Genomic DNA, 21,901 nt, shown 5'->3' on the forward strand with positions numbered 1-21,901 from the left:
CTTGTCATATCCAAATCATGCCTTTGAACAAGCTCTTTTTGCAAGAAACGCAACATGTCTACAAGATCACTCAGGCCTTGTTTATGGATTTCTTCTATCAGCTGTTCAGCTCTTGATGGTGCACTTGCATCTGCACTGTCCAACGAATCCTGATTTTCAACATGCTTATCATCTTCAACATCAGAAATCAGATTTTCTGTGGCAGTATCAGTCACAGTACCTGAACAATCAAATGCTGACCTCAACAGATCTTCATCACCTTCTGCTTCTCCATTGTAGACAAACTCAAACCCTTGCTTTACTCTTTAAGATACACCAAACCTTACCCTGCCATCTTTTTCACCACAGAATAGTTGTACTCAGTTCCTGGTCCCAATTGAAGAGTCGAAATTGCTTTATGGCGGACCTTCATAAACTCAAAATCATGAACACCAGGTAAATGAATTTAGTCGTCAAAGATTCCTTCGCTGCTTTCCGTATGGTGGTTTCGTTCGCACATTCTTCTCATACCAGCATACCGTTTGCAATGATAGAGTCCCATTTTACATGATGAAGCTCCTCCGGGTCATCCGAGTCCCAGCAACGTAACAAAGCATATTCCAAAACCTTCTCTCCTTTCTTCACCGTTTTCATGGCTGTATTGTTACGCTGGTAAGGGCCTGATGCCGCCCTCAAACGTTCTTGTCTGTTCAATCGCCTACAGAGGCCGGCGGATGTACTTTCCCGAAGCATTCCCTCAGCGCGCCTGAGAGTTCCGTTGACCGTCGCCCGCAGCATCACCGCTGAACGACTGGAATTTCATAGCAGGGTCCGAAGCAGTGCTGGAGGACGAAGACAAAAGCCTGGACGTGTCGTTTGGTTATTCAGACACTCGTCCTTTGGCGTTCTACAAAGGTGTACGAAACTGACCGGCCTTGGTTGTCTGTACATCTCAAACATCTAATTGCCCGTCGTCAGAAGGCATTTGCATCCGGGAACCAGTACCTATTTAAGATCTTAAGAAACAAAGTGAATCGAGAGCTCAAGCGCTGTCGGAGGGTCTATTACGAGAACAAGGTTGATGGTCTGCGCTCTTCCAGGCCTTGTAATTGGTGGAAATAGGTGAAACAGCTTTGTGGCTCCACTAAATCTACTGAGCGCGATCTGAAATTCAAGCTCCACAAAGTATAAGATTTTTTGTATAAGATTTTCAAACTATTTTAACTATTAATTTTGTTTCTTGTATATTATACACGTAATTCAGTCTTCGGACTGCGAGGTGTTTCTTTTTAATAAACGATTTATCTATCTATCTATCTATCCTTCGTCCATATATATTGACGATACTGAGGCGCGCCAAAACAAACCAAAATGGTCGCCGATGATGGACACGTAACCTAGTGACGTGCCCTGGTTGAGCTCGCCCCAGGAAGATTAAATAGAATTTCGCAAGTACAAATTCGTAAGTTTACCTATAAGTTTCAAAGTTAAGTTTGAATGCTCAATAAGGATTAAATCAAACCTAAATACTTTAAATAGATATTGTAATAAGGTTTAAAAGTCATTTTAAAAGTTTAAATTTAAATGGAAAACGAGATTGAATAAAAAATATATTTCAAATTTAAATAAATTTTGGATATGAAGTTTAAATTTAAAAGCAAGAAAGTTGAAATCACACATAAATCACAAAGGATTGAATATTGATTCATATTGGCGGGCATAAAATAGTCCATTTCGCAAATTAGTATTTTTCTAAGATGACTACTTTGCGAAATTAATTTCATATAGTCAGTCTCTCCTTAAATTGCTATTTTGCGAAATATTTTCTAGAGGGTTTGAGAAATTAAAGAAGGCCGCAATTTTTGGTGATATACCAGTTTGAAATGTTTAAATGAAATGACGATTTCCCAAAATCCTTGTGAAAGTTATGTTAAGGACATTAGCCAGAAGGCTCATTTTTGATTGATTATTGATTAGTTCACTAATTTCAGAATGATGTTAGATAGCCACAGAGTTACAATGCTTATCTGTTTTTCTGTATTTCTGGTTTTGTAATCGGACCTTTCAGCGTCACCACGCGCATATAAAAGACAAGTTTAGCGTCCCTTCAATCAGTTCTTCGTAAGTTTTGAATAGTTTTGGTAAACTTTCGCCCTTTCGTTTTCTCAACCTCTGGCACAAGCGGGACCGATATGTGAGTACCTTTGTAACTTTGTTTTTTCCTTTCAAGTCCTTTCAGTGTTGGGCGACAATATAAAAACAAATATTGCAATAATCTCTACGGATTTAAGATTTAAAGGTCAAATTCGTCCCAAATGCGAGTCAGTGAATGCCCATCATTTAAATAGAATAAAGGGCTGTTTACCAGCCACCAAAATTCTTTTAATTTGTATCGAAACTTTTGTTCTGTTTTACTTGTATTGTTAATTTCATTATCGACGTCAGAGCCCATATTTGACACGCGATTCTTTGGTTATGTATTCCGCGGCTTTTCAGTAGATTGATAGAACTTCGCTGTATTGTTGTTTCAGTTTACGATCGATCGTTGGATAGATTGATTGACTGTGAGAATAATCGTTATTTTCGTCTTTGATTGTGGTTCGTGGTTGCAACGCCTTCTCAGCTTTAGTTTTGTTACGTCACGTGATCTCTTTATACGGGTATTTTGGATTCGCACGTGGCCTCTGAACCGCTTTAGGACCGTGATTAAAATCTTTATGTAGCTAGAACTTAAGGAGGAACACGCTCGTGTTTTGTTTTGGAACCTAACAGTCTTTGACGGTCAGTATGGTTGAGTTTCGATCGAACTGTTGTTAATCTTTAGTTCGTGTTTATCAAGTCATCGTCTATCAAGCCTTAAATAAACGGACCAGCCTGATTTTGTTAGACTTGTGGTTGCATCACTACAGTTTTCTCGCGTCCCTTTATTTAATCGGTAAAGGCGGCCGCTACAGTCAAAGACTACGAATTCCCCAGAGAGAAAAACATGGATTCGCAAAAACACTACCAAGTTCAAGAAAGGGACACTGGGATTGGACTGAGGAACCAGAAGAATTTCGCTTTAAACCAAGCAACCTTGGACACATGCAAAATACTACGCCAGCAGAACTTCCGATCAAACCAAGTTTCGGAGTCACTCCAAATACCACATTGGAAGAAAATGTCGCCTCAGCAGGAATCGAGGTTAGTGTCTTCCCCTTTAATTCGTCGGAAAACACATCGCCACGTCCAAAAATAGTTGAAATTTCGTCGAGCGAATTCACTGATATTCATTCTGAGAACAACACTAGGTCCAGGACTCTCACGGCCAAGGGCCGAGAGTTTCAAAGCGGCTTGAAGAAAACCGCCGCGCTGTCCAAAGATCGTGAACTACGCTCCAAACTAAGTAGTTTCGAAGAACTAGTGCACCATAGTCAAGACACAAGTAAAATGAAAAATGAAATCACTGTTATCTCAAAGGAAGTAAATGATACATTACGATTATTTGACGAATGGATAGAGCTTTCATTGGACCCAACTGAAAATCAGCATGCTACACAAAAGCTAGCCTTCTTGCTGGATACATGGAAGTCTGTTCATGCCACAGCGCTAAACGAAATAAAGAAGTCTCAAGTGGACAATGGCTCTGTATTCTCTCAAAAATCTCGTCATTCACGAAGGTCTAGCGTAACGAGCGGAAGTTCATGTAGAGACGCACTGATAAACGTAAGAGCGAAAAGAGTGGCCTTGGAAGAGAAATTGAAGTTTTCAACAGTCATCGCAGAGCAGGAGAAAAAATTGGAACAGCTTAAGCTTCAAGAGAAACTAGGAGAAGTCTGAGTACAAGAAGCTGTGTATCAAGAGGCTCTGGAAGAAGACGACAAAGAGGACGACTTTCCATCCCCCTTGCTGCCAACCAGACAGTACGATCCTATCAACGCCTTCTTGAGTGACAACGCTGAATAGCTAACTTCAACACCAGAAGCTGACCCTTCAGTATCAAAGAATTCCCAATTAGTTCCGACTGTGAGGGCTTCTTCAATGTTTACGTCATCACCTAAGTTCGCCGTCTCTACATCATTAACTTCTCAGCCCGCTGTCCGTTCAGAGTCACAGACTTCAGCAGCTCCTTCAAGCAAGAAACCTGAAGACACTATCTATTTTAGTACACACGCTAGTTCTAGCTCTGGAACACAGGCTCCTTTAACCTGCACAAGGTCTTTTACCACCAACACAGTTTTCTCGAACACACATGCTAGTTTTAGTATGGGAACATGGGTTCCCCCAGCTTCTACGATATCCTTTTCAGACAGCCCAGTTCGTACTACCACTAACAAAAGGGTTAGCTTTGGATCAAACGTGCCATCTATTTACGCCACGCCCTGTACAGACAGGCCAGGACCCAACCCATCAGGAGGCTTTTGTGGAAATTCCCCGGCTTTCATCCCGTTACCCGATCTGGTCCACACCGTTCCATCGCAAGATTACTTGCTAGGTTTCAGTGACAAGCTAGCCAAAATGACACAGCTACATCGTCTGCCCCAAGCTAAACCAGAGGTCTTTAAGGAAACGAACAAGATCAAACAAAATTCTTTCTGTGGGAGAACGCCATAGATAGTTTGATCGATTCAGTACCCGTCACAGCCACACAGAAACTGCACTTGCTGTACCAATATTTGGATGGAAGAGCCAAAAGAGTTGTCGAACAACTCCAGTACCTTATACAAGACCCAGACAACGCATACAAGCAAGCACCTATAATTCTCAAGGAACGCTTTGGTCATCCTGCGATTATCAGGAACAGCTTTGAGAAATAACTAGCAAACTGGCCGAAGATTCCTTCTAATGATGCGTCTGCATTAGAAGAGTTTAGTGACTTTCTATACCAAGTCCAGATTACAATTCAGCACGTGAGCGGTCTAGGAGTTCTCAATTACCCATCGCAGATCCAAAACTTCGTTGACAAACTTCCTGGTTGGTTCAAGAACAAGTGGTCAGACAAAGTGCTGAAACTGCAAAAAAGCAATGTAAAGATGCTTTTCCCTCCTTTAAAGATTTTGTACATGAAGTTCGCTATCATGCGGAACGGATAAACATACCTCAGACCGCTCTCACTTCAGGAACAAGTGGCTCAACACAGTCAAACCGCGCTAAGAGTTTCAACCGCGCACCCTGTAAACGATCTGCAAACAGCGCCTTAATCAGCACTCCTGGCACAGAACACTACGTCGAAGTGTCCCCGCAAGTCGACCTAAATCAGGCGTCGAGTGATCTTACAACTGAAGCTCAACAACGAGACCCTACCAACTATCCGGAGCTTAATGCCTATTGCTTCTATCACAAGATGAAATCTCATGCTATGAGTAACTGTGAGCAGTTTCAGAGGCTAAGCTATGAACAACGCAAAGATTTCTTGTTGAAGAACAGAATCTGCCTAAAATGTGTTAGTTCTAACGAACATGTCGCAAAAGACTGCAAAAGAGACAAGTTGGAATGCAAGATTTGTAAACAGAAGCATGCCACTATACTGCACGACCAAACTAGACACAAGAAGAAAGATACCCGTCAGGCCAACTCCGCCTGTTCCCAAGTTTGCGGACAAGGACACCCGTTAAGATCCTGTGCTCGAATAGTCCTGATCGAAGTCTTCCACCAAGACAGTCCCTCAGTAAAGGTACCCACCTACGCAGTGCTGGACGACGAGTCGATTGATGTCTTTGTCACCGATTCACTTCTCGAAAAGCTTAAGGTTGAAGGCCATGAAGTGAACCTCGAAATCGATACTATTACAGGTGTGAACAGCGTCCGCACTAAGAAAGTTAATGGTCTACGAATACAAGACACGGAAAACCGTCACAAGGCCACTAAGATCCCATTTGCTTATTCACAAGAAAGTATTCCAGCTAGTCAAAGAGATATTGCGACACCTCAAATAGCCAGATCATGGAAGCATTTGGAAGAGATCGCCCCTCACATTCATCACCGTCCCAATGTGGAGATAGCTTATTAATTGGCCGCAACATTCCGTCAGCATTTCAACCACTGCGCATCATTCATGGCAGCGAAAATGAACCGTGGGCCAAGGAATATAAGTTTGGCTGGACCATCATTGGTCCTGTTTGTGTTGACAAAGAAAAGGAAAGGTTAGACTGTCTTTCAGTTAACCGCATCACAGTGCAAAGTGAGTATCCTCGGAATGTTTTCACCATACCAACCAGTAACAGGTGCAAAGCAGACTCTGTAGTGTCCTTCGCCACGAGACAGTACCTCAAAGACGTTACTTCTCCTCAGCAAGTAAGAGAGATGATGCAATTGGATTACAGGGAACTCTGTCATGCTCGAAACATTCCAGGCACTGAGAAATGCGAATCCGTAGAAGACAAAAGCTTTAACGAAATCCTTACCGCTAATTTTACACAAAAACGAATTGGGAAACTGGGAGATGCCCTTACCCTTCAAAACCGATACTGTAACCCTGCCAAATAATCGTGAATAGTGTTTGAAGAGACTGCTAGGAATCAAGAGAAAGTTCTTAAGAAATAGAGAACTAGAGAGTCATTACACCGAGTTTAAGCAAAACCTCTTCAACAAGAAACACGCCAGTCCCGTCCCATTAGAGGAACTCAAGACCGAGGCAAGCAAAGTCTGGTATCTCCCACATTTTGATATATATCACCCAAAGAAACCTGATCAGATTCGCATAGTTTTCGATTGCAGTGTTGTCTTCAATAACCAGTCTCTCAATAAACTCCTCCTACAAGGACCAGATATGATAAACGCACTAATCGGCGTACTCTATCGATTTCGGAAAGAAGAGATAACAGTAACATGCGACTTCGAAAAGATGTTCCATAGCTTCCACGTAAACCCCGAACACAAAGACTACTTGAGGTTCTTGTGGTTCAGAGATAACAACCTGGACGGCCAAATCATCGACTGTCACATGAATGTCCACTTATTTGCGGCTGTCTCTTCGCTAGGCGTTGCCAACTTTGGTCTGAGAATGACAGCTGAAGCTGGTCGACAACAGTTTGGTCCCTATGCGGCGAACTTCCTACTAGATGAATTCTACGTAGACGATGGTTGAAAGTCATTCGACACACACCTCAAAACGCCGTCAAGGTTATCAAGAAAAGTCAAGCCATGTGTGCATCCGCCAATCTGCGCTTACATAAGTTCGCCAGTAACAGTAAAACAGTGTTGGAGGCCTTACCAGTCGAAGATCGCTCGAAAGACCTCAAGGATCTAGATCTCCGGCACGACGTTCTACTCGTCCTACGCTCGCTAGGTACCTATTGGTGCATAGAGTCTGACACTATTGGTTTCTGTATCCAGCTTAAAGACAAGCCCCTCACTCGTCGAGGGATTTTGTCAACCGTAAATTCAGTGTACGATCCATTGGGCATTGTGGCTCCAGTGATCTTACTGGGAAAACAGTTGCTCCAAGAACTGTGTCGAGACGGCGTCGATTGGGACGATCCTATACCGGACCACGTTTATTCACGATGGGTAAAATGGAGATCAGAATTACACCTCTTAGAGAATATCAAGTTACCAAGATGTGTCAAACCCCGCGATTTTGGTGAACCGGTTAGCACACAGCTACATAGTTTCTCTGACGCCAGTGATGTAGGTTTAGGCCAAGTTACCTACTTGCGCCTCGTAAACAACGCGAACCAAGTACATGTCAGCCTACTTATGGGAAAGAGCAGAGTGGCTCCGCTAAAGTAAATTTCTATTCCGCGTCGTGAACTCACAGCAGCCGTGGTTTCAGTCAACGTGGTGTCAGTGCTTAGCAGAGAATTGATTACATTTACGTAGTGAAGGTGTTTCATTCTGACTCCTCCGTCGTTTTGGGTTATATACGCAACGAAGCAAGACGCTATTACACGTATGTCTCAAACCGCATGCAACAAATGCACGACAAGTCGGATCCGACACAATGGCTTCATGTCTCCGGCTCCGACAATCCTGCTGATATTGCCTCAAGAGGCATTACTGCCAAACAACTCGCAGAAAATAAACTGTGGTTCAAAGGTCCCGACTTCTTCTGGAGGAATCATGTGTCAGTGGTGAACCATGACCCCGTTCCTATTTTAAATCCTGAGGATCCCGAAGTAAAGAAAAGCAAAGTGACAACTCTCATCGTTAACCATGAAGTTACAAGCAGTACAATAAGCGCCCAGTTGCTGGCCCACCAGTGGTGGAAGAAATGCTTTTAGCCGAAGAAGTTATCTTGAAGTCATTGCAGTTACGTCACTTCGTCAAAGAGATCCTGGTTCTCCAAAAGCTCAGTGAGAATGATCACATGTTCCAAGACCGCAACAGCGCCCACATCAGAAATGAAAAGTTGAAACAGACATGCTCACTTTTCAGACTCGACCCCTTTTTAGACCATAAAGGGATACTAAGAGAAGGTGGTAGACTCAAGAAAGCCACCTTAGCCTTTGAAGTCAAACATCCAATTATCATCCCCAAAAAGAGTCATATCACAGAGCTCCTTATCAGACACTACCACAGCAAAGTTCAACACCACCAGGGCCGAGGAATGACTCACAATGCTCTTCGCCAAAGCGGTTACTGGATAATCGATGGTCGTTCTTCTATCGCCTATCAACTTCAGAAGTGTATTATTTGCCGCAAGTTGCGGGGATCTGCCCAAATCCAAACGAGGGCAAACTTACCTGAAGAGCGGATTACTCCTGCCCCACCTTTTTCGTATACCGGCATGGACGTCTTCGGCCCTTGGTATGTTAAGGAAGGTCGAAAAGAGCTAAAGCGGTAGGGTATAATCTTCACATGATTATCATCTCGAGCTATCCATTTGGAAACGTTAAACACAATGGAAACAGATTCATTTATCAACGCTCTTAGACGATTCGTCAATCGAAGAGGCAAAGTTCGGGAACTGAGATGCGACAGAGGAACAAATTTTGTGGGAGGCAAAAACGAGCTTAGTGCTGCTTTGAGAGAAATCAATACAGATTCGATTAAGAATTTTCTCCTTACAAAAGATCGTGATCTGATCGAATTCAATATGAATGTGCCATCTGCCTCCCATATGGGCGGCGTATGGGAGAGACTTATTCGCACCGTACGTGCAGTTCTCACAAGTCTTTCGCAAGACCACGCTCAGCAATTAGATGACGAAGCTCTACGAACTCTGTTAATTGAAGCAGAAAACATCGAAAACAGTCGTCCACTTACGATCAACAGCTTATCAGATCCAGACGGGCCTGAACCAATCACACCGAGCCATCTGCTTACTCTTAAAGCTAAAGTCGTATTACCACCCCCCGGCAACTTTTCGAGTCCCGATCTATATTCAGGAAAGCGGTGGCGCAGGATACAGTACCTGTCGGATGAGTTTTGGCGTCGCTGGCAACGAGAGGATTGCTTGCTGCTACAAAAACGCCAGAAATGGAATGAAACCAAACCCAACAGTCAAGCTGGTGATATTGTCCTCATCCGTGACGAAATTTCTCCCAGAAACCGGTGGCCACTTGCAAAGATTACAGAAGTTTTTCCCAGCGATGATAGTCTGGTCCGAAAAGTCCGTCTGCTTGTTACTCAATCTGGTACCAGAAAGCTCTTTGAAAGGCATATACACAAGCTCATCCTGATTTATCGACCAAGCGAATAAAGAAGCGCAAAACACTTTGGCCGGAGTACGACACCGTCAGGGAGCCTTATCTGAACGAAACTTTTGAATCTTAGAACACTTAAATTTTGTTTTGTTGCTCATTGTAATTTCATACCTTCTTACAATGTATGGGGAAGCCATGTAACGCCTTCTCAGCTTTAGTTTTGTTACGTCAAGCTTATCAAATCAGTTTTTACAAATGACTGCAATTCCTAAATTATGGGGTAATAAAGTTGTTGCTGTTGTTGTTGTTGTTTTTGTTGTCACGTGATCTCTTTATACGCGTATTTTGGATTCGCACGTGGACTCTGAACCGCTTTAGGACCGTGATTAAAATCTTTATGTAGCTAGAATTTAAGGAGGAACACGCTCGTGTTTTGTGTTGGAACCTAACAGTCTTTGACGGTCAGTATGGTTGAGTTTCGATCGAACTGTTGTTAATCTTTAGTTCGTGTTTATCAAGTTATCATCTATCAAGCCTTAAATAAACGGACCAGCCTGATTTTGTTAGACTTGTGGTTGCATCACTACAGTTTTCTCGCGTCCTTTTATTAATCAGTAAAGGCGGCCGCTACAGTGGTCGATTGCCTTTCAAGAATAAAGATTCGTGCAAACAGTCAACCTTGGTTTGTCATTTCGATCAGTAAAATCCTCAACACCTCGTTAACCGCGTTTTGGAGCGACACGCCCTTGAACTAGCCCTTTTTACAGTTCCCGGCGCCATATTGGATGTGTAACCGCGCAAACATGATAGCGAAGTTAGTGTTGAGTCGCGTTGCGAGTTCTAGAGAGAGTTTAGTGAAATGTGGTGGTGCTCTGTCCTTTTCATCGGGATATTTTGACAATGAACGATACTTTCCCTACGCAGGATATTCCTCCTTCTTCTTCGAAAAGAAGAGGAACACACTGCCGCTTTTTGGTTGTGCTAATTAACAATTATTCCACGAGCGCGCGTTGGATATGAGATGAAAGATAGCCAAAGAGGCGCGTAGCGCCGAGTTGGCTATAATCATCTCATATCCAACAAGCGCGAGTGGAATAATTGTTTTATTAAAAACGTTGAATTAAATTATTAAATTTTATTATATTTTTAGCTCCCTTTTAATTTTAAGCTGACACGTACGCTTACCATATTTGTAGATTATGGTATATTGGCTGATATACCATAATGGCTAAGCCAATTAAAAAGTCTTGAATTGCATTATCCAATTATCTAGTTTTTAATAATAGCTATTATGACACAGCAGGCAATCCAACAGGTCTGCATTTCTTCTCGTTTCCGAATGACGTCCAGCAGCGAATCAGATGGTGCAATCTCCTGAAGCGCCAGCATGGAAAGGACGGATTCTTCATCACAAAATCAACTTTTTTGAGCTCAGAACATTTCAAAACAGAAGACATGCGAAAAAAACGTGGGCAGGTCGCTGGAAATTGGTGAAAGGTTTATAATGTTTGTACGGTTGTTTTGTTGCTTGGATACCGAAAGAAAATGCTGCTTTGATTTTCGGTATTGACATTTATATTTCTTTGTGCACTGTGGTCTTATACGATATCTGTGAACTGAATGTAAAATTATAATGTAAAATTAAAATGTAAAATTAAAAATTTATAAAATGATGAGTTGTATTGTTATATATATGGGCAGAACCATCTCGATTTAACTAGTTAGTACTGGAAAAACCATGGAAAATGCCTGCTTAAAGGTCCCAGTAGCAACTGTGACAACTCAAGAAGAGTCATTTGAAGTTGAACAGGAATTATTTCACCAAGAAGTTGAAGCAGCTGTGTCAACTGTCAATGCTGCTTCATCTTCTCCAGCCTTGTAACAATCAGATGTCCATAAGCTGCAACGGGAAATGGAGCTACTGCAAGTACAATTAGCTGACTTGAAAGAAAAACTAAGTGAAGTTGAAAATGAGAGGGATATTTTATTGGCGTGCCAGTTTTCAATTGACAAAATTAAAGATGATGAGTCTGCGGTTCTATTTTATACTGGATTCCCAAACTATGGAGCACTCATAAGCTTCTATAGTTCTATTGAACCAATGCTGGCACGTATGCAGTACTGGAAAGGAGAGAAATTGTCGAAAGAGAGTCAGCCATACCAATCAGATGATAACAGAAATAATCTGGGGCCTTCAAGAAACTGTCATTCTTGGATGAATTTTTGCTGATACGACTAAAGGCTGGTTTATTTGTACAAGATCTTACTGATAGATTTGGGATCAGCACAAACCTGGTGTCCAGAATCTGCATTACATGGATTAATCTCCTCTATGTGGAACTAAAAGAACCTTTCCCATTTCCAGCACAAGAACTCATTCACAAGAATATGCTGCAAGAGTTTGCTCAATATGCAACAACTAGGATTGTGTTAGACTGTACAGAACTGTTTATTTTTTTTTCTGTGAATAATAATGTTAATTACTGTCAATGGCCTCTTCGAAATGTCATGTTTGGAGAATAGAATTTTGAAGCTCCTTCTCATAAAGACATAGTTTAACTCGCAGTTTATTGTCATGCCAATCACTTCCCTTATTTACACAATGTACAATGGTACTTATCTTGATTTCACAAGCCCAGCATCATCTTTTTACCCTGAGTGCTAACAACATTAATATTAACATTTCTTAATGTAAGGAAAGATTACACCTAAATCCATTTGAGCATTAAATTTGAGCTGGTGAAGGTGAAGCAGCATTGACAGTTGACACAGGTGCTTTCACTTCTTGGCGAAGTCATTCCTGTTCAACTTCAAATGACTCTCCTTGAATTGTGACAGTTGATACTGGAACCCTTCTAGCAGGCATTTTCCATAGTTTTTTCGGTACTGACCAGTTAAATCGAGATGGTTCGGCCCGTATATATAATAATTAAACTCATCATTTTATAAATTTATAATTTTACATTTTAATTTTACATTACAATTTTATAATTTTACATTCAGTTCACAAATATCGTATAAGACCACAGTGCACAAAGAAATATAAATGTCACCTTTTTAATAAGGAGAAAAAAGTCCCAGCATAAACACTTCAATACCGAAAATCAAAGCAGCATTTTCTTTCGGTATCCAAGCAACAAAACAACCGTACAAACATTATAAACCTTTCACCAACTTCCAGCGACCTGCCCACGTTTTTTCGCATGTCTTCTTTTTTGAAACGTTCTGAGCACAAAAAATTTGATTTTGTGATGAAGAATCCGTCCTTTGCATGCTGGCGCTTCAGGAGATTGCACCATCTAATTCGCTGCTGGACGTCATTCGGAAACGAGAAGAAATGCAGACCTGTTGGATTGCCTGCTGTGTCATAATAGCTATTAGCACAACCAAAAAGTGGCACAGTGTCTTCCTTTTTTTTTTGAAGAAAAAGAAGGAGGAATATCCTGCGTAGGGAAAGTATCGTTCATTGTCGAAATATCTCGAGGAAAAGGACAGAGCACCACCACATTTCACTAAACTCTCTCTAGAACTCGCAACGCGACTCAACACAAGCCTCGCTATCATGTTTGCGCGGTTACACATTCAATAGGGACCTTAAGCATCGATGACTTTGGGTGTCACGGACGTTCGCCGGAAGTGATTTTTCAGCTGTCGTTCGCCGTTGCTATGGATACACCGTCCGTCCGTGATGAAAGGTCACGTCGACAACGCAGGATCACTTATACTCTGTTCACACCAAAGCTTAAACATGTTTTAAACTTGTTTTGATAAACATATTTAAGAGGACTAGCCGTTCACACTGCGGGCGCGTTTAAGAAAACGCGTCTTAAACCGTGTTTAACAAAACTACCTCGTCAGGTAGTTTAACAATCGTGTTTGATAAAACCTATTCAAAATGGCGACAGAAACCAAAACGCGCGGAAGAGTTTGGGAGCATAAAGAAACCCTCCTGTTGCTTGAAAAGTGGGGAGACGAGAATATCCAGCTTAAGCTAAAATCATGTACACGAAAAAAGCCTATATGGCTAGAAATTGCGGCATATCTTCGAGCTGCAGGCTACGAAGACAGAGACGACAGCAGTTGCAAGACACGAATTCACACTCTAATAAGCGCGTACAGAAGTTACAAAGACGAATGCACCAAGACGGGAAATGCCACACCAAAGAAGAAGCCGGCTTTCTTCGACGAAGTGGACGAGCTAATGTCGGACAAGCCATGTACAAAACCAAAGGTGATTATAAAGTCCGCAACAATTTCCATTGATGGCGACGGTGATGGAGAAAAAACAAAAGCAGAAAACGTTGAGCCGAACGTAAACATCCCTGGCAGCAGCAACGAAAGGTCCGAAAATCTTGAGAAACCTTTCAACTGTGTAACAGCGGTGACAGGTAAGAGTTATAAAATGCTCTCCGATTGGAGGGCCAGACAATACAATGGTGTTCAAAAGCAACATCCATCGTCGTCTGTAAAAGTCACGTCACAAACCAAAAACAAGAACTTTATTTCAGTGTCAAAAATATTTAGCAGCACAGGCACAAGCTAATATTGGGGACAACAGTCTAGTTAACAACAATTATTAATCTACAATATAAACTCTAAAATCTGACATCTCAAAAAAAGTAATAATCAATTCAATCAATACGTTTGGAGAGTTTTTGAATGCGTACAAGGAGATAAGAGACAGGTGTATCCGTATATTACAGTGTAATATTGAGATAACTGAACCAAAAGTCAATTTATCATATTTTATGTCTCTCTTGGCTTTCATGTTTAAGCAATCGCCATGTAACTTGTTCCTCCAGGTGTAACCGAAGCCGATGAAACAAAGAAGCCGGTATCCCGTCAGTCGGCCGTCTTAAAGGCAAATAAAAAGAGGAAAACCGCCTCTGATGTCTTTACAAAATTTGACAAAATGTTTGAGTCCTTTATGGAGTATCAGCAAGCGGCTGACAAGAGCTTCATCAAAGCTGAAGCGGCAAGAGAGAGGCGAGAGGAAGAAAGAGCGGAGAAGCGAAGGAAGGAGGATCAAGAATTTCTCCTGAAACTGGCGCAGGTTCTGCATAAGTAGAACCTAGTAAGTACCGGCGTCAGTTTCCAGTTCGGTATTGTCATTTTGTGCGAGCCGTTCGAAAAAAAATTAGACCAGCTTATGAGCGATTTTAAAACGTTCATTCCTTGAAATTATATTTCTTATTTAATTTGACGGCATTATCGTTAGTTCATTCGCTGTGATTCTTTGCTCAAATGATTGGCTCATATTTTTAAACGCCTTTTTCAATACTATTCAAATATCAAGCTTGGGTTTCCTAAGCCTGCTTTTAATGTTGGACGGATATTTTAAGTATCGAGTCTGTGCACATTTGTAGTGTATCTCCTCTACCATGGCCCATAAGTGCAAAACACAACACAAACACTGAAAACACAACACACACAAACGGAAAACACAAAACACACGCTAAAAACACCACAAACTTATTTGAAACACAATACATTTATCTGAGACACAACTAACAACACAAACAGTGAAAACACAACACACACAAGCTGAAAACACAACACATTTATCTGAGACACAACACATTGTGTTTTGCACTTATGGGCCACCTACACAACACAAACACAGGAAAGTCTGTTGTGTTTTCAGCTTGTGTGTGTTGTGTTTTTAGTGTTTGTGTTGTGTTGTTAGTTGTGTGTTGTTTCAGATAAATGTATTGCGTTTCAAATAAGTTTGTGGTGCTTTTAGTGTGTGTTTTGTGTTTTCAGTTTATGTGTGTTGTGTTTTCAGTGTATGTGTTGTGTTTTGCACTTATGGGCCACTGTAGGGGGTCAGACATGGGATTCCCCCAAGAAATACACTTAATGTTTTGTATGTGTCTATTATTGAAGAATTTCCCACAGTTTTTGTTTACCTACTAAGAATTCCAGTGATTTCAGAACTTATTCCACATTATTTTTCTAAATCTAACTCCCAGGGAATTCCAATATTCCTCAATTTACAAATGTAGTAGTCAATACAGAATCAATAGACCTTTGCTTATTTCATGTGCAGGAATTGCAATTCGTCAAGAGTCCACCTCAAAATACAATGACGATAATGTATATGTTGTAGTTAAATTTCATACTTGGTTCAAATTTTATTTTCCTTTGTTTCAAACTCATTATCATACATTAACATGAACAACAACAACAACTTTATTACTCCATAATTTAGGAATTACAGTCATTTATAAAAAACTGATTTGATAAACTTGTTTAGGGTTACCAACTCCCAGAAATAACTAAGTAGCTAAAAACACCAGAGAGCTGAACATGACCAAGAACAAAGGAAAATAATTTTTGAACCAAGTATAAAATTAAACTACAACATATACATGCCTATAAACTGTATATATACGTACAAGAAATCACATGAACTAACCTGAGTACAAAAATAAGAATCAAGTTCTGCTTGAGTGGGACACACAAAATTCTTACACTATTGAAACTGCAATTTATGGCATTCTTGTTACTCCCTGAAAATACACTTGATTTAGAATAATTATCAATCATACGACCCTTCTCCCAGTCAGAAGTGTTGAATGTACTGTAAGAAATACAGCCTCTTCTTACTGCTCTCAGCTGCTTGCAGGCTCAGAGAAGGTTTCAAAGTCAGTTTAAAATAAATTTTCACAAGAGTTTTTTTTCAAGTTACTGGTGGGTGAAAATTCTGTGAATTAACTGTAAGTTACTAAAGGGGCTGTGTCACATCATGGAGTTAAATATTTGGACCTAAACAGAGCAAAAGTATGTGTAAAATAATTCAATCTACATGTGACTACACTGCCCCAGCTGATATAATATTCTAACAGTCTGGCATGAATTATTTTTTTGTGATTTTCAATGTCTTGCTTTTTCACAGGAACAAATTCAGTCTGTATGAATTTTTTAAAAATTTACTGCTGAAAACAAACTTTTTCAGGCCTTCATACAATTCATATCTAGTATTTCATGTATGTATAGTACTCTTCCATAACTGATATACCCTCTTAAGTATTTGATTTCACCTCAATTCAGTTAATAGTAAATTATTTCATGTCAGACTATAATTTGATAATCAGAATAGAGTACTCTTTTTCTGTATATTGTTGATTTAAGAATACTTTATTATTATAAAACAAATGCAACAAAACAGCTACAACAGCTTAAAATGACTATTCAATGTAAGATTTAACCCCCACACAAATAGCAAATGCTCTGTAAAGGATGCAAGATTGCAAGATGTTTTATAGTCATAAGAATGTAAGTACCTGGTTAGGGCGGGAGGGGGGAGTCTTTAATAAAGAGGCAAAGATGCCCTTCTGAAATTTGAAAAAATTCCCTAGATTGAAAAGAATCCCTAAATGAGATAAATCAGGGTGTGGCTCAAGCCAGCTTTAAATGGTAATTAAGTGTGTTGATTGCTTTTTTTATGTGTGGTTTTCTCTTGCATGTGATTGGTAAATACACAATTAAAATGTCAAAGTCCAAAATTATTGAATTGATCATGGTTTCTGGATTCACAAAGTACATGTAATAGCTAAAATCTTTCTTTAATTAAACTTGCATGACCATAGAATTTCCAGCTACAACAATTTTATAAGCAAAATTTAACACAGGTCTGCACCGTAATTTGTGTTGGTAATAAAGTTACCACTTTGTTTTGTTTTTTAGCCTCCCAAGCAGACATTGTTAGGAGAGGTTGCCTGAAAAGCCAAAACAATGTCTGCATGGGAGGCTATTCACACAGTAATTACAGTAAAGATGTCTTGATGGCTTCTCTGATGGCTACAGCATTCCTGTTTTGTCCTTGGTTTGGATTGACTGGGTAAACACCAAGATGGAGCTGCACACCTTGCAGCCACTCCTCATTAAAGTCTTCACCCATGACTTCACAGAAGTTGTGCAACACACAACAGGCAGCAATGACAAGACAAACAGTCTCAACGTTAAGGTCCAGCCTCTTTGCAATTCTTCTGAACCTACCCTTTAGCCTTCCATAGGCATTCTCCACCACCACTCTTGTCATGCTGAGAGTCTTGTTGAAATTCACTTGTTCTCGCGTTAACTTCCCATTATCAGTATACGGCTTCATTAGCCAGTCGCTTAGGGCATATGCAGAGTCCCCAACAATCAAGGGTGGAACTCTCACACCTGATATGACCCGAGATAATTGAAGCGGTAGGAAAGTCATCGCACAACAGTGGGAAAACAGCGGTGAATTTTTAAATACCCGCGCGTCGTGAACTTTCGCCGGCCATCCAACAAAAATGTCAATAAAACGATAGTTGCTGTCAACCAATCCCTGCAGTGTTACTGCGTGGAATCCTTTTCGATTCACGTAATCTTCCGGACTTTGGAGAGGTGCAATGATAGGGATATGGCAACCGTCAAGAGCGGCCACTACTTAGGGAAACCCCGCACGACCTCTAAAGCCATCGATCTGATCTTGTACTTCATGCTGATTTTGCGGAAAGAAAATATACCGAGGAAGAAGAATACCTGAAAGTACCTCGCATACCTGTTTCACGATGGTACATACGGTGGATTTTCCAACGCCAAACAAGTTTCCAATAGTTCTGTAGCGAGCGGAGTCGGCAAGCCAATACAAAGTAATTGCAACGCGAAGGCGAACTGCAATGGCTTTACGAAAGTTCGTGTTCCTTTTTGCGATATGGGGTGATAGTTCAGCGCACAGATATTCAAACGAATCCTTCGACATCCTGAAGTTCTCTACCCAATCATCATCGCTCCAGCCTTGGCAGGTCTCCTCCCAAAAGGACTGAGACCTGCTTTTACTCCAAACTCCACGTAAACTTGGGGCGCATTGAAATAGTTGTCGCGTCAACCACATTAAAAATACAGATGACACAAGACATCTGCGGCGGAGGTATCGGTAGAGTCGCTTCCTGAACAGCTTTGCGCGATTTTCCGCGACTTTTCGGCTTTCTTCTCTCTGTCTCTTCCAAAACAAAAGCACAATATTTCGCCCATCCGTCATTTTGTTTACACTTTACATGTTGTGGCTATCTGATGTTGTAACATTTTACTGACACGAACACGAGGCTGAGCATGAACATGAGGCTGCGTTGTTGTCAACTCCTGCTGTTCAGTGTGAACGAGTTAATCAGTTAACCAGTGTTTATGAAACAGGGTTTCATTAAACTTTGTTTAATTAGACATGTTTTATTAGTGTGAACGGGGTATTAGTTTGACGTCCTGGAGAAAACGTAGAAATACAGGTGGATTTGAGATTAAAATTGCCGTACTTCGAAGATGATTTGATGTCATTCACTCCGATAACCACATTAAATTTTCTCGGCTGTTGTACTTGTAGTCATGTCAAGCTTGCAAGTTCCCGGTGAAGGAGGAAATTACGCTGGTCGAAGCAGATCCTCGAGGTTAGTTGTCATGCAGCTTAATTTTGTTTTGGACGAAAATCTCTGAAGTCTTACAAGTAGCTTAGCGTAATGCGTACTTTGAGAAAAAAATTCTTAACCTTAGGTTAAAGTTAACTTCACTACAACAGATAAATATCAAATGTCGTCCGTTAGTTTTCTGTAACAAGCAGTCGGCAGTTCCTATTTTGTTTATCTTTTTTGTCCGGCCCGGCTCAAAGTGCGACATCTAGCTATACGAATGTACACACTTTTTTCTCTAGCAATCTTTCTGAAAGGACTATCTGAGATTGACGGAAATTAAAGAATATAGGTAGCCGTGATACCGCCCAAACTGGTTTGAAAATAAAATGTGTGTTGCAGCTATTAAACTTACTCTTACACGTAAAGCATATTATTTAAGCTTAAGTAATAGAGCACTTTTTCCGTGTTTATATAGCCTCATCTAAACACGAGGTTGGTTGGGAGAATTCAAGACAGTTTCCAACTGTCTTGAATTCTGTCTACCAGTCAGCCATTTGTTGGCTGACTGGTAGAATTCATATTAATTACTTTACTGACGTACTGCTATCCTCTGTATAGAACATTTAAATTAGCCTAAAATCGCTGGGAAACGAAGGATTTTCAGCTTGGGAATGAAAAATATAAATTTTTACCAAAAATAGGGTGTAGGCTCGAAAACTGGAAGTAATGTATAATTGGGGGGACTTAGATTTACATATGCTACAGAGAAGTTTAACACTGCATTTTTTAATCATATCAGATCAACTGGGCATGATGTTCATGTAAGCTAACTGGATACTTGTATAAGTTATCTTTTAAAGGCTGAAATTTCTTGCATTGTTTAAAACAGTGGTAAAATGGAATGGAGTGAACAGAAAGACATTCTCCTGTGCCATGAAGTCTTGCAGGCTGAGCCATACAGGGCTAAAGAGAAGACTGTGGGCAGAGCACAGGCATGGGAGAAAATTGCCAACATTCTCAACAAAAGAGCAGAGTTTAAAGTTAACAAGAAGTCTGTAAGAGATCATTATATGGTCCTGGTGGAAAAATTAAAAAATAAAAGACTTCACAATAGTTAAAAGCCAGTGGCATCAGTCCCGAGCCAACCAAGTTGGACAGACTACTCAAAGAAATCATAGAGAGAGCTGAGGCCTGTGATCAGTCAAGAGACGAGGAGGATGAAAACACAAGAGAGAAATAACAGAAAGAACAAGAGCAAGCTAAAGATATCAGGCTCAAAGCCATGGAGTCATTGAGTGAAACAAAGAAATAGTCACTTTCAGATGGGGATGGTGAAAATCAAAACAAGGCCAAAAGAGGCAATCCAATGGAACTGCAATAGTGGCCTATTTGAGGGAGCAGGCAACTGAAGACAACAGGCTAAAAGAGAGAGATATAGAAATAAGATCTGTGCAGTTGGAGAAAAAGACTGAGAGGCAGCAATTGCTTGACTAGCAGCATAACAGCCTGATGCAACTGCTGTTACAACAGCAGCAGCAGCAACAACAACAACAACAACAACAGTTGCAGTAACAACAACAGCAGCAGTTGCTACAAATGCAAACCTACATGGCTCAACAGCAACAACAGCAGTATAAAATGCTTATGCCAATATTAGAAAAGAAAAATTGAAAAAAGAAGAGCACTCTCCTATCCACGAAAATTTGAAATAAGCACCCTGCCCCCTTCCCTGGCCCAGATTTGAACATTAATACTTGCTTTCAATTCAGCTTGTGAACATGTTTAAAGTGAACTGAAAAGGATCCCTCTTGAATAAGCACCCTACTGTTTTAACTCAAAATTTGAATAAGTACCCTGGACACCACTTATTTGAAGATTTACAATATTATACCATGAAACATATATTTCATGCCTTTATTTTTTGTAATATTGTTGGATATCTTTTGAGCTACTCTTTTAAAACATTTTTTTTAAACTATGATTGTATCGGCCCCAACCAAAGCAACAGACCGGTACATATTAACTTCATTGATCAAAAGAATCACCATCTACTTCAGTTGGAGTCTGTTAGTGTGATGAAATTGACTGCTTACATATTTTTTATGCTTAACATATTTTTTATTGCTTGTGATGTCTTCTTGCTTTCTGTATTACATTTTATATAATTTGTTGATGACACAATTTATTCACACCAGCATATACATTGTAATTACTTATCCTCAAAAGGTATATTACTGATGAGAAATTAATGCCATGTATAGAACTTTAAAATTTACATGACTTGCTATAATATAAAACTGGGCACATTACTTTGAAACAAGATTTTGATTAAAAACTCTATGAACTTTGCCATACAGTGTAATGAGCATTTATAACACAAGCCCTTATTTTTATTTTGGTACAGAAGATTAAGTGATTAGACAACCAGAGTCCCCACAGTTATCATGTTATTTTTAAAAACTTGTAAGTACATAAAAAGCAAATTGATATTAGTTTTTTATTTGTCTGTCCTCTTATTAGCAATTACTTTCGTCCAAATCTGTGGATCATGTCACCCAAACGACATGGGTATGCAAATCTTTTAAGCAACAGTCCCTCTATGCGGTTGGCCTTAGTTCGTTGGTGGCAGCACAGACTCGCAGATAATCCAAGGGCATCAGCAAGTCTAACAATGTCCATTTTTCTTACTCGAAACTCCTGAAAACACTCTGCTTCGTCCATAGAATCGAGATCAACACGATCGTAGTCGGCGTGAGGAAATGATGGATTTTTAGAGAAACTAGCGTCATACAATAACAAAAATTCTTCTTCGGAAATAAAATGATGACTCCATGCTAGAGAAAACATTTCTCGAGCTTCCTTTAAACTGGACATCGTCAAGATCGAGAGCACGCCAAGGATGTGTTTACATTTTCACGGTCGACCGACAACGTCTGTAAATTAGCGTAATTGTTTTGCTTGACGCAGTCATGTCACGAA

The 21,901-nt window shown here is 40.3% G+C and overlaps 4 protein-coding genes and 1 long non-coding RNA gene across 6 annotated transcripts in view; 4 read left to right on the forward strand and 1 right to left on the reverse strand.

Moving 5' to 3' along the window:
• The window catches only part of LOC148732256 (uncharacterized), a 42,416-nt gene that overhangs the window by 15,306 nt on the left and 5,209 nt on the right, over positions 1–21,901 (reverse strand). The gene's annotated exons all lie outside the window — the stretch shown is intronic.
• Positions 7,102–8,743, forward strand: LOC148732257 (uncharacterized). Its single transcript, XM_088757824.1, has 2 exons — positions 7,102–7,685; positions 8,119–8,743. The coding sequence occupies exons 1-2, from the start codon at positions 7,102–7,104 to the stop codon at positions 8,741–8,743; spliced, it is 1,209 nt and encodes a 402-aa protein (XP_088613950.1).
• Positions 8,801–9,601, forward strand: LOC148732258 (uncharacterized). The gene has a single exon (XM_088757825.1). The coding sequence runs from the start codon at positions 8,801–8,803 to the stop codon at positions 9,599–9,601; it is 801 nt and encodes a 266-aa protein (XP_088613951.1).
• LOC111345736 (uncharacterized) lies at positions 13,135–17,053 on the forward strand. The gene is made up of 2 exons (XM_088757102.1): positions 13,135–13,933; positions 14,348–17,053. The coding sequence occupies exons 1-2, from the start codon at positions 13,441–13,443 to the stop codon at positions 14,611–14,613; spliced, it is 759 nt and encodes a 252-aa protein (XP_088613228.1). The 5' UTR covers positions 13,135–13,440; the 3' UTR covers positions 14,614–17,053.
• LOC148732259 (uncharacterized) lies at positions 18,757–21,414 on the forward strand. Its single transcript, XR_016000048.1, has 2 exons — positions 18,757–18,961; positions 19,812–21,414. It is a non-coding gene; the product is annotated as an uncharacterized LOC148732259 (long non-coding RNA).

The sequence above is a fragment of the Stylophora pistillata genome, chromosome 4 (assembly GCF_964205215.1).
Source record: "Stylophora pistillata chromosome 4, jaStyPist1.2, whole genome shotgun sequence".
NCBI classification, from domain to species: Eukaryota; Metazoa; Cnidaria; class Anthozoa; order Scleractinia; family Pocilloporidae; genus Stylophora; species Stylophora pistillata.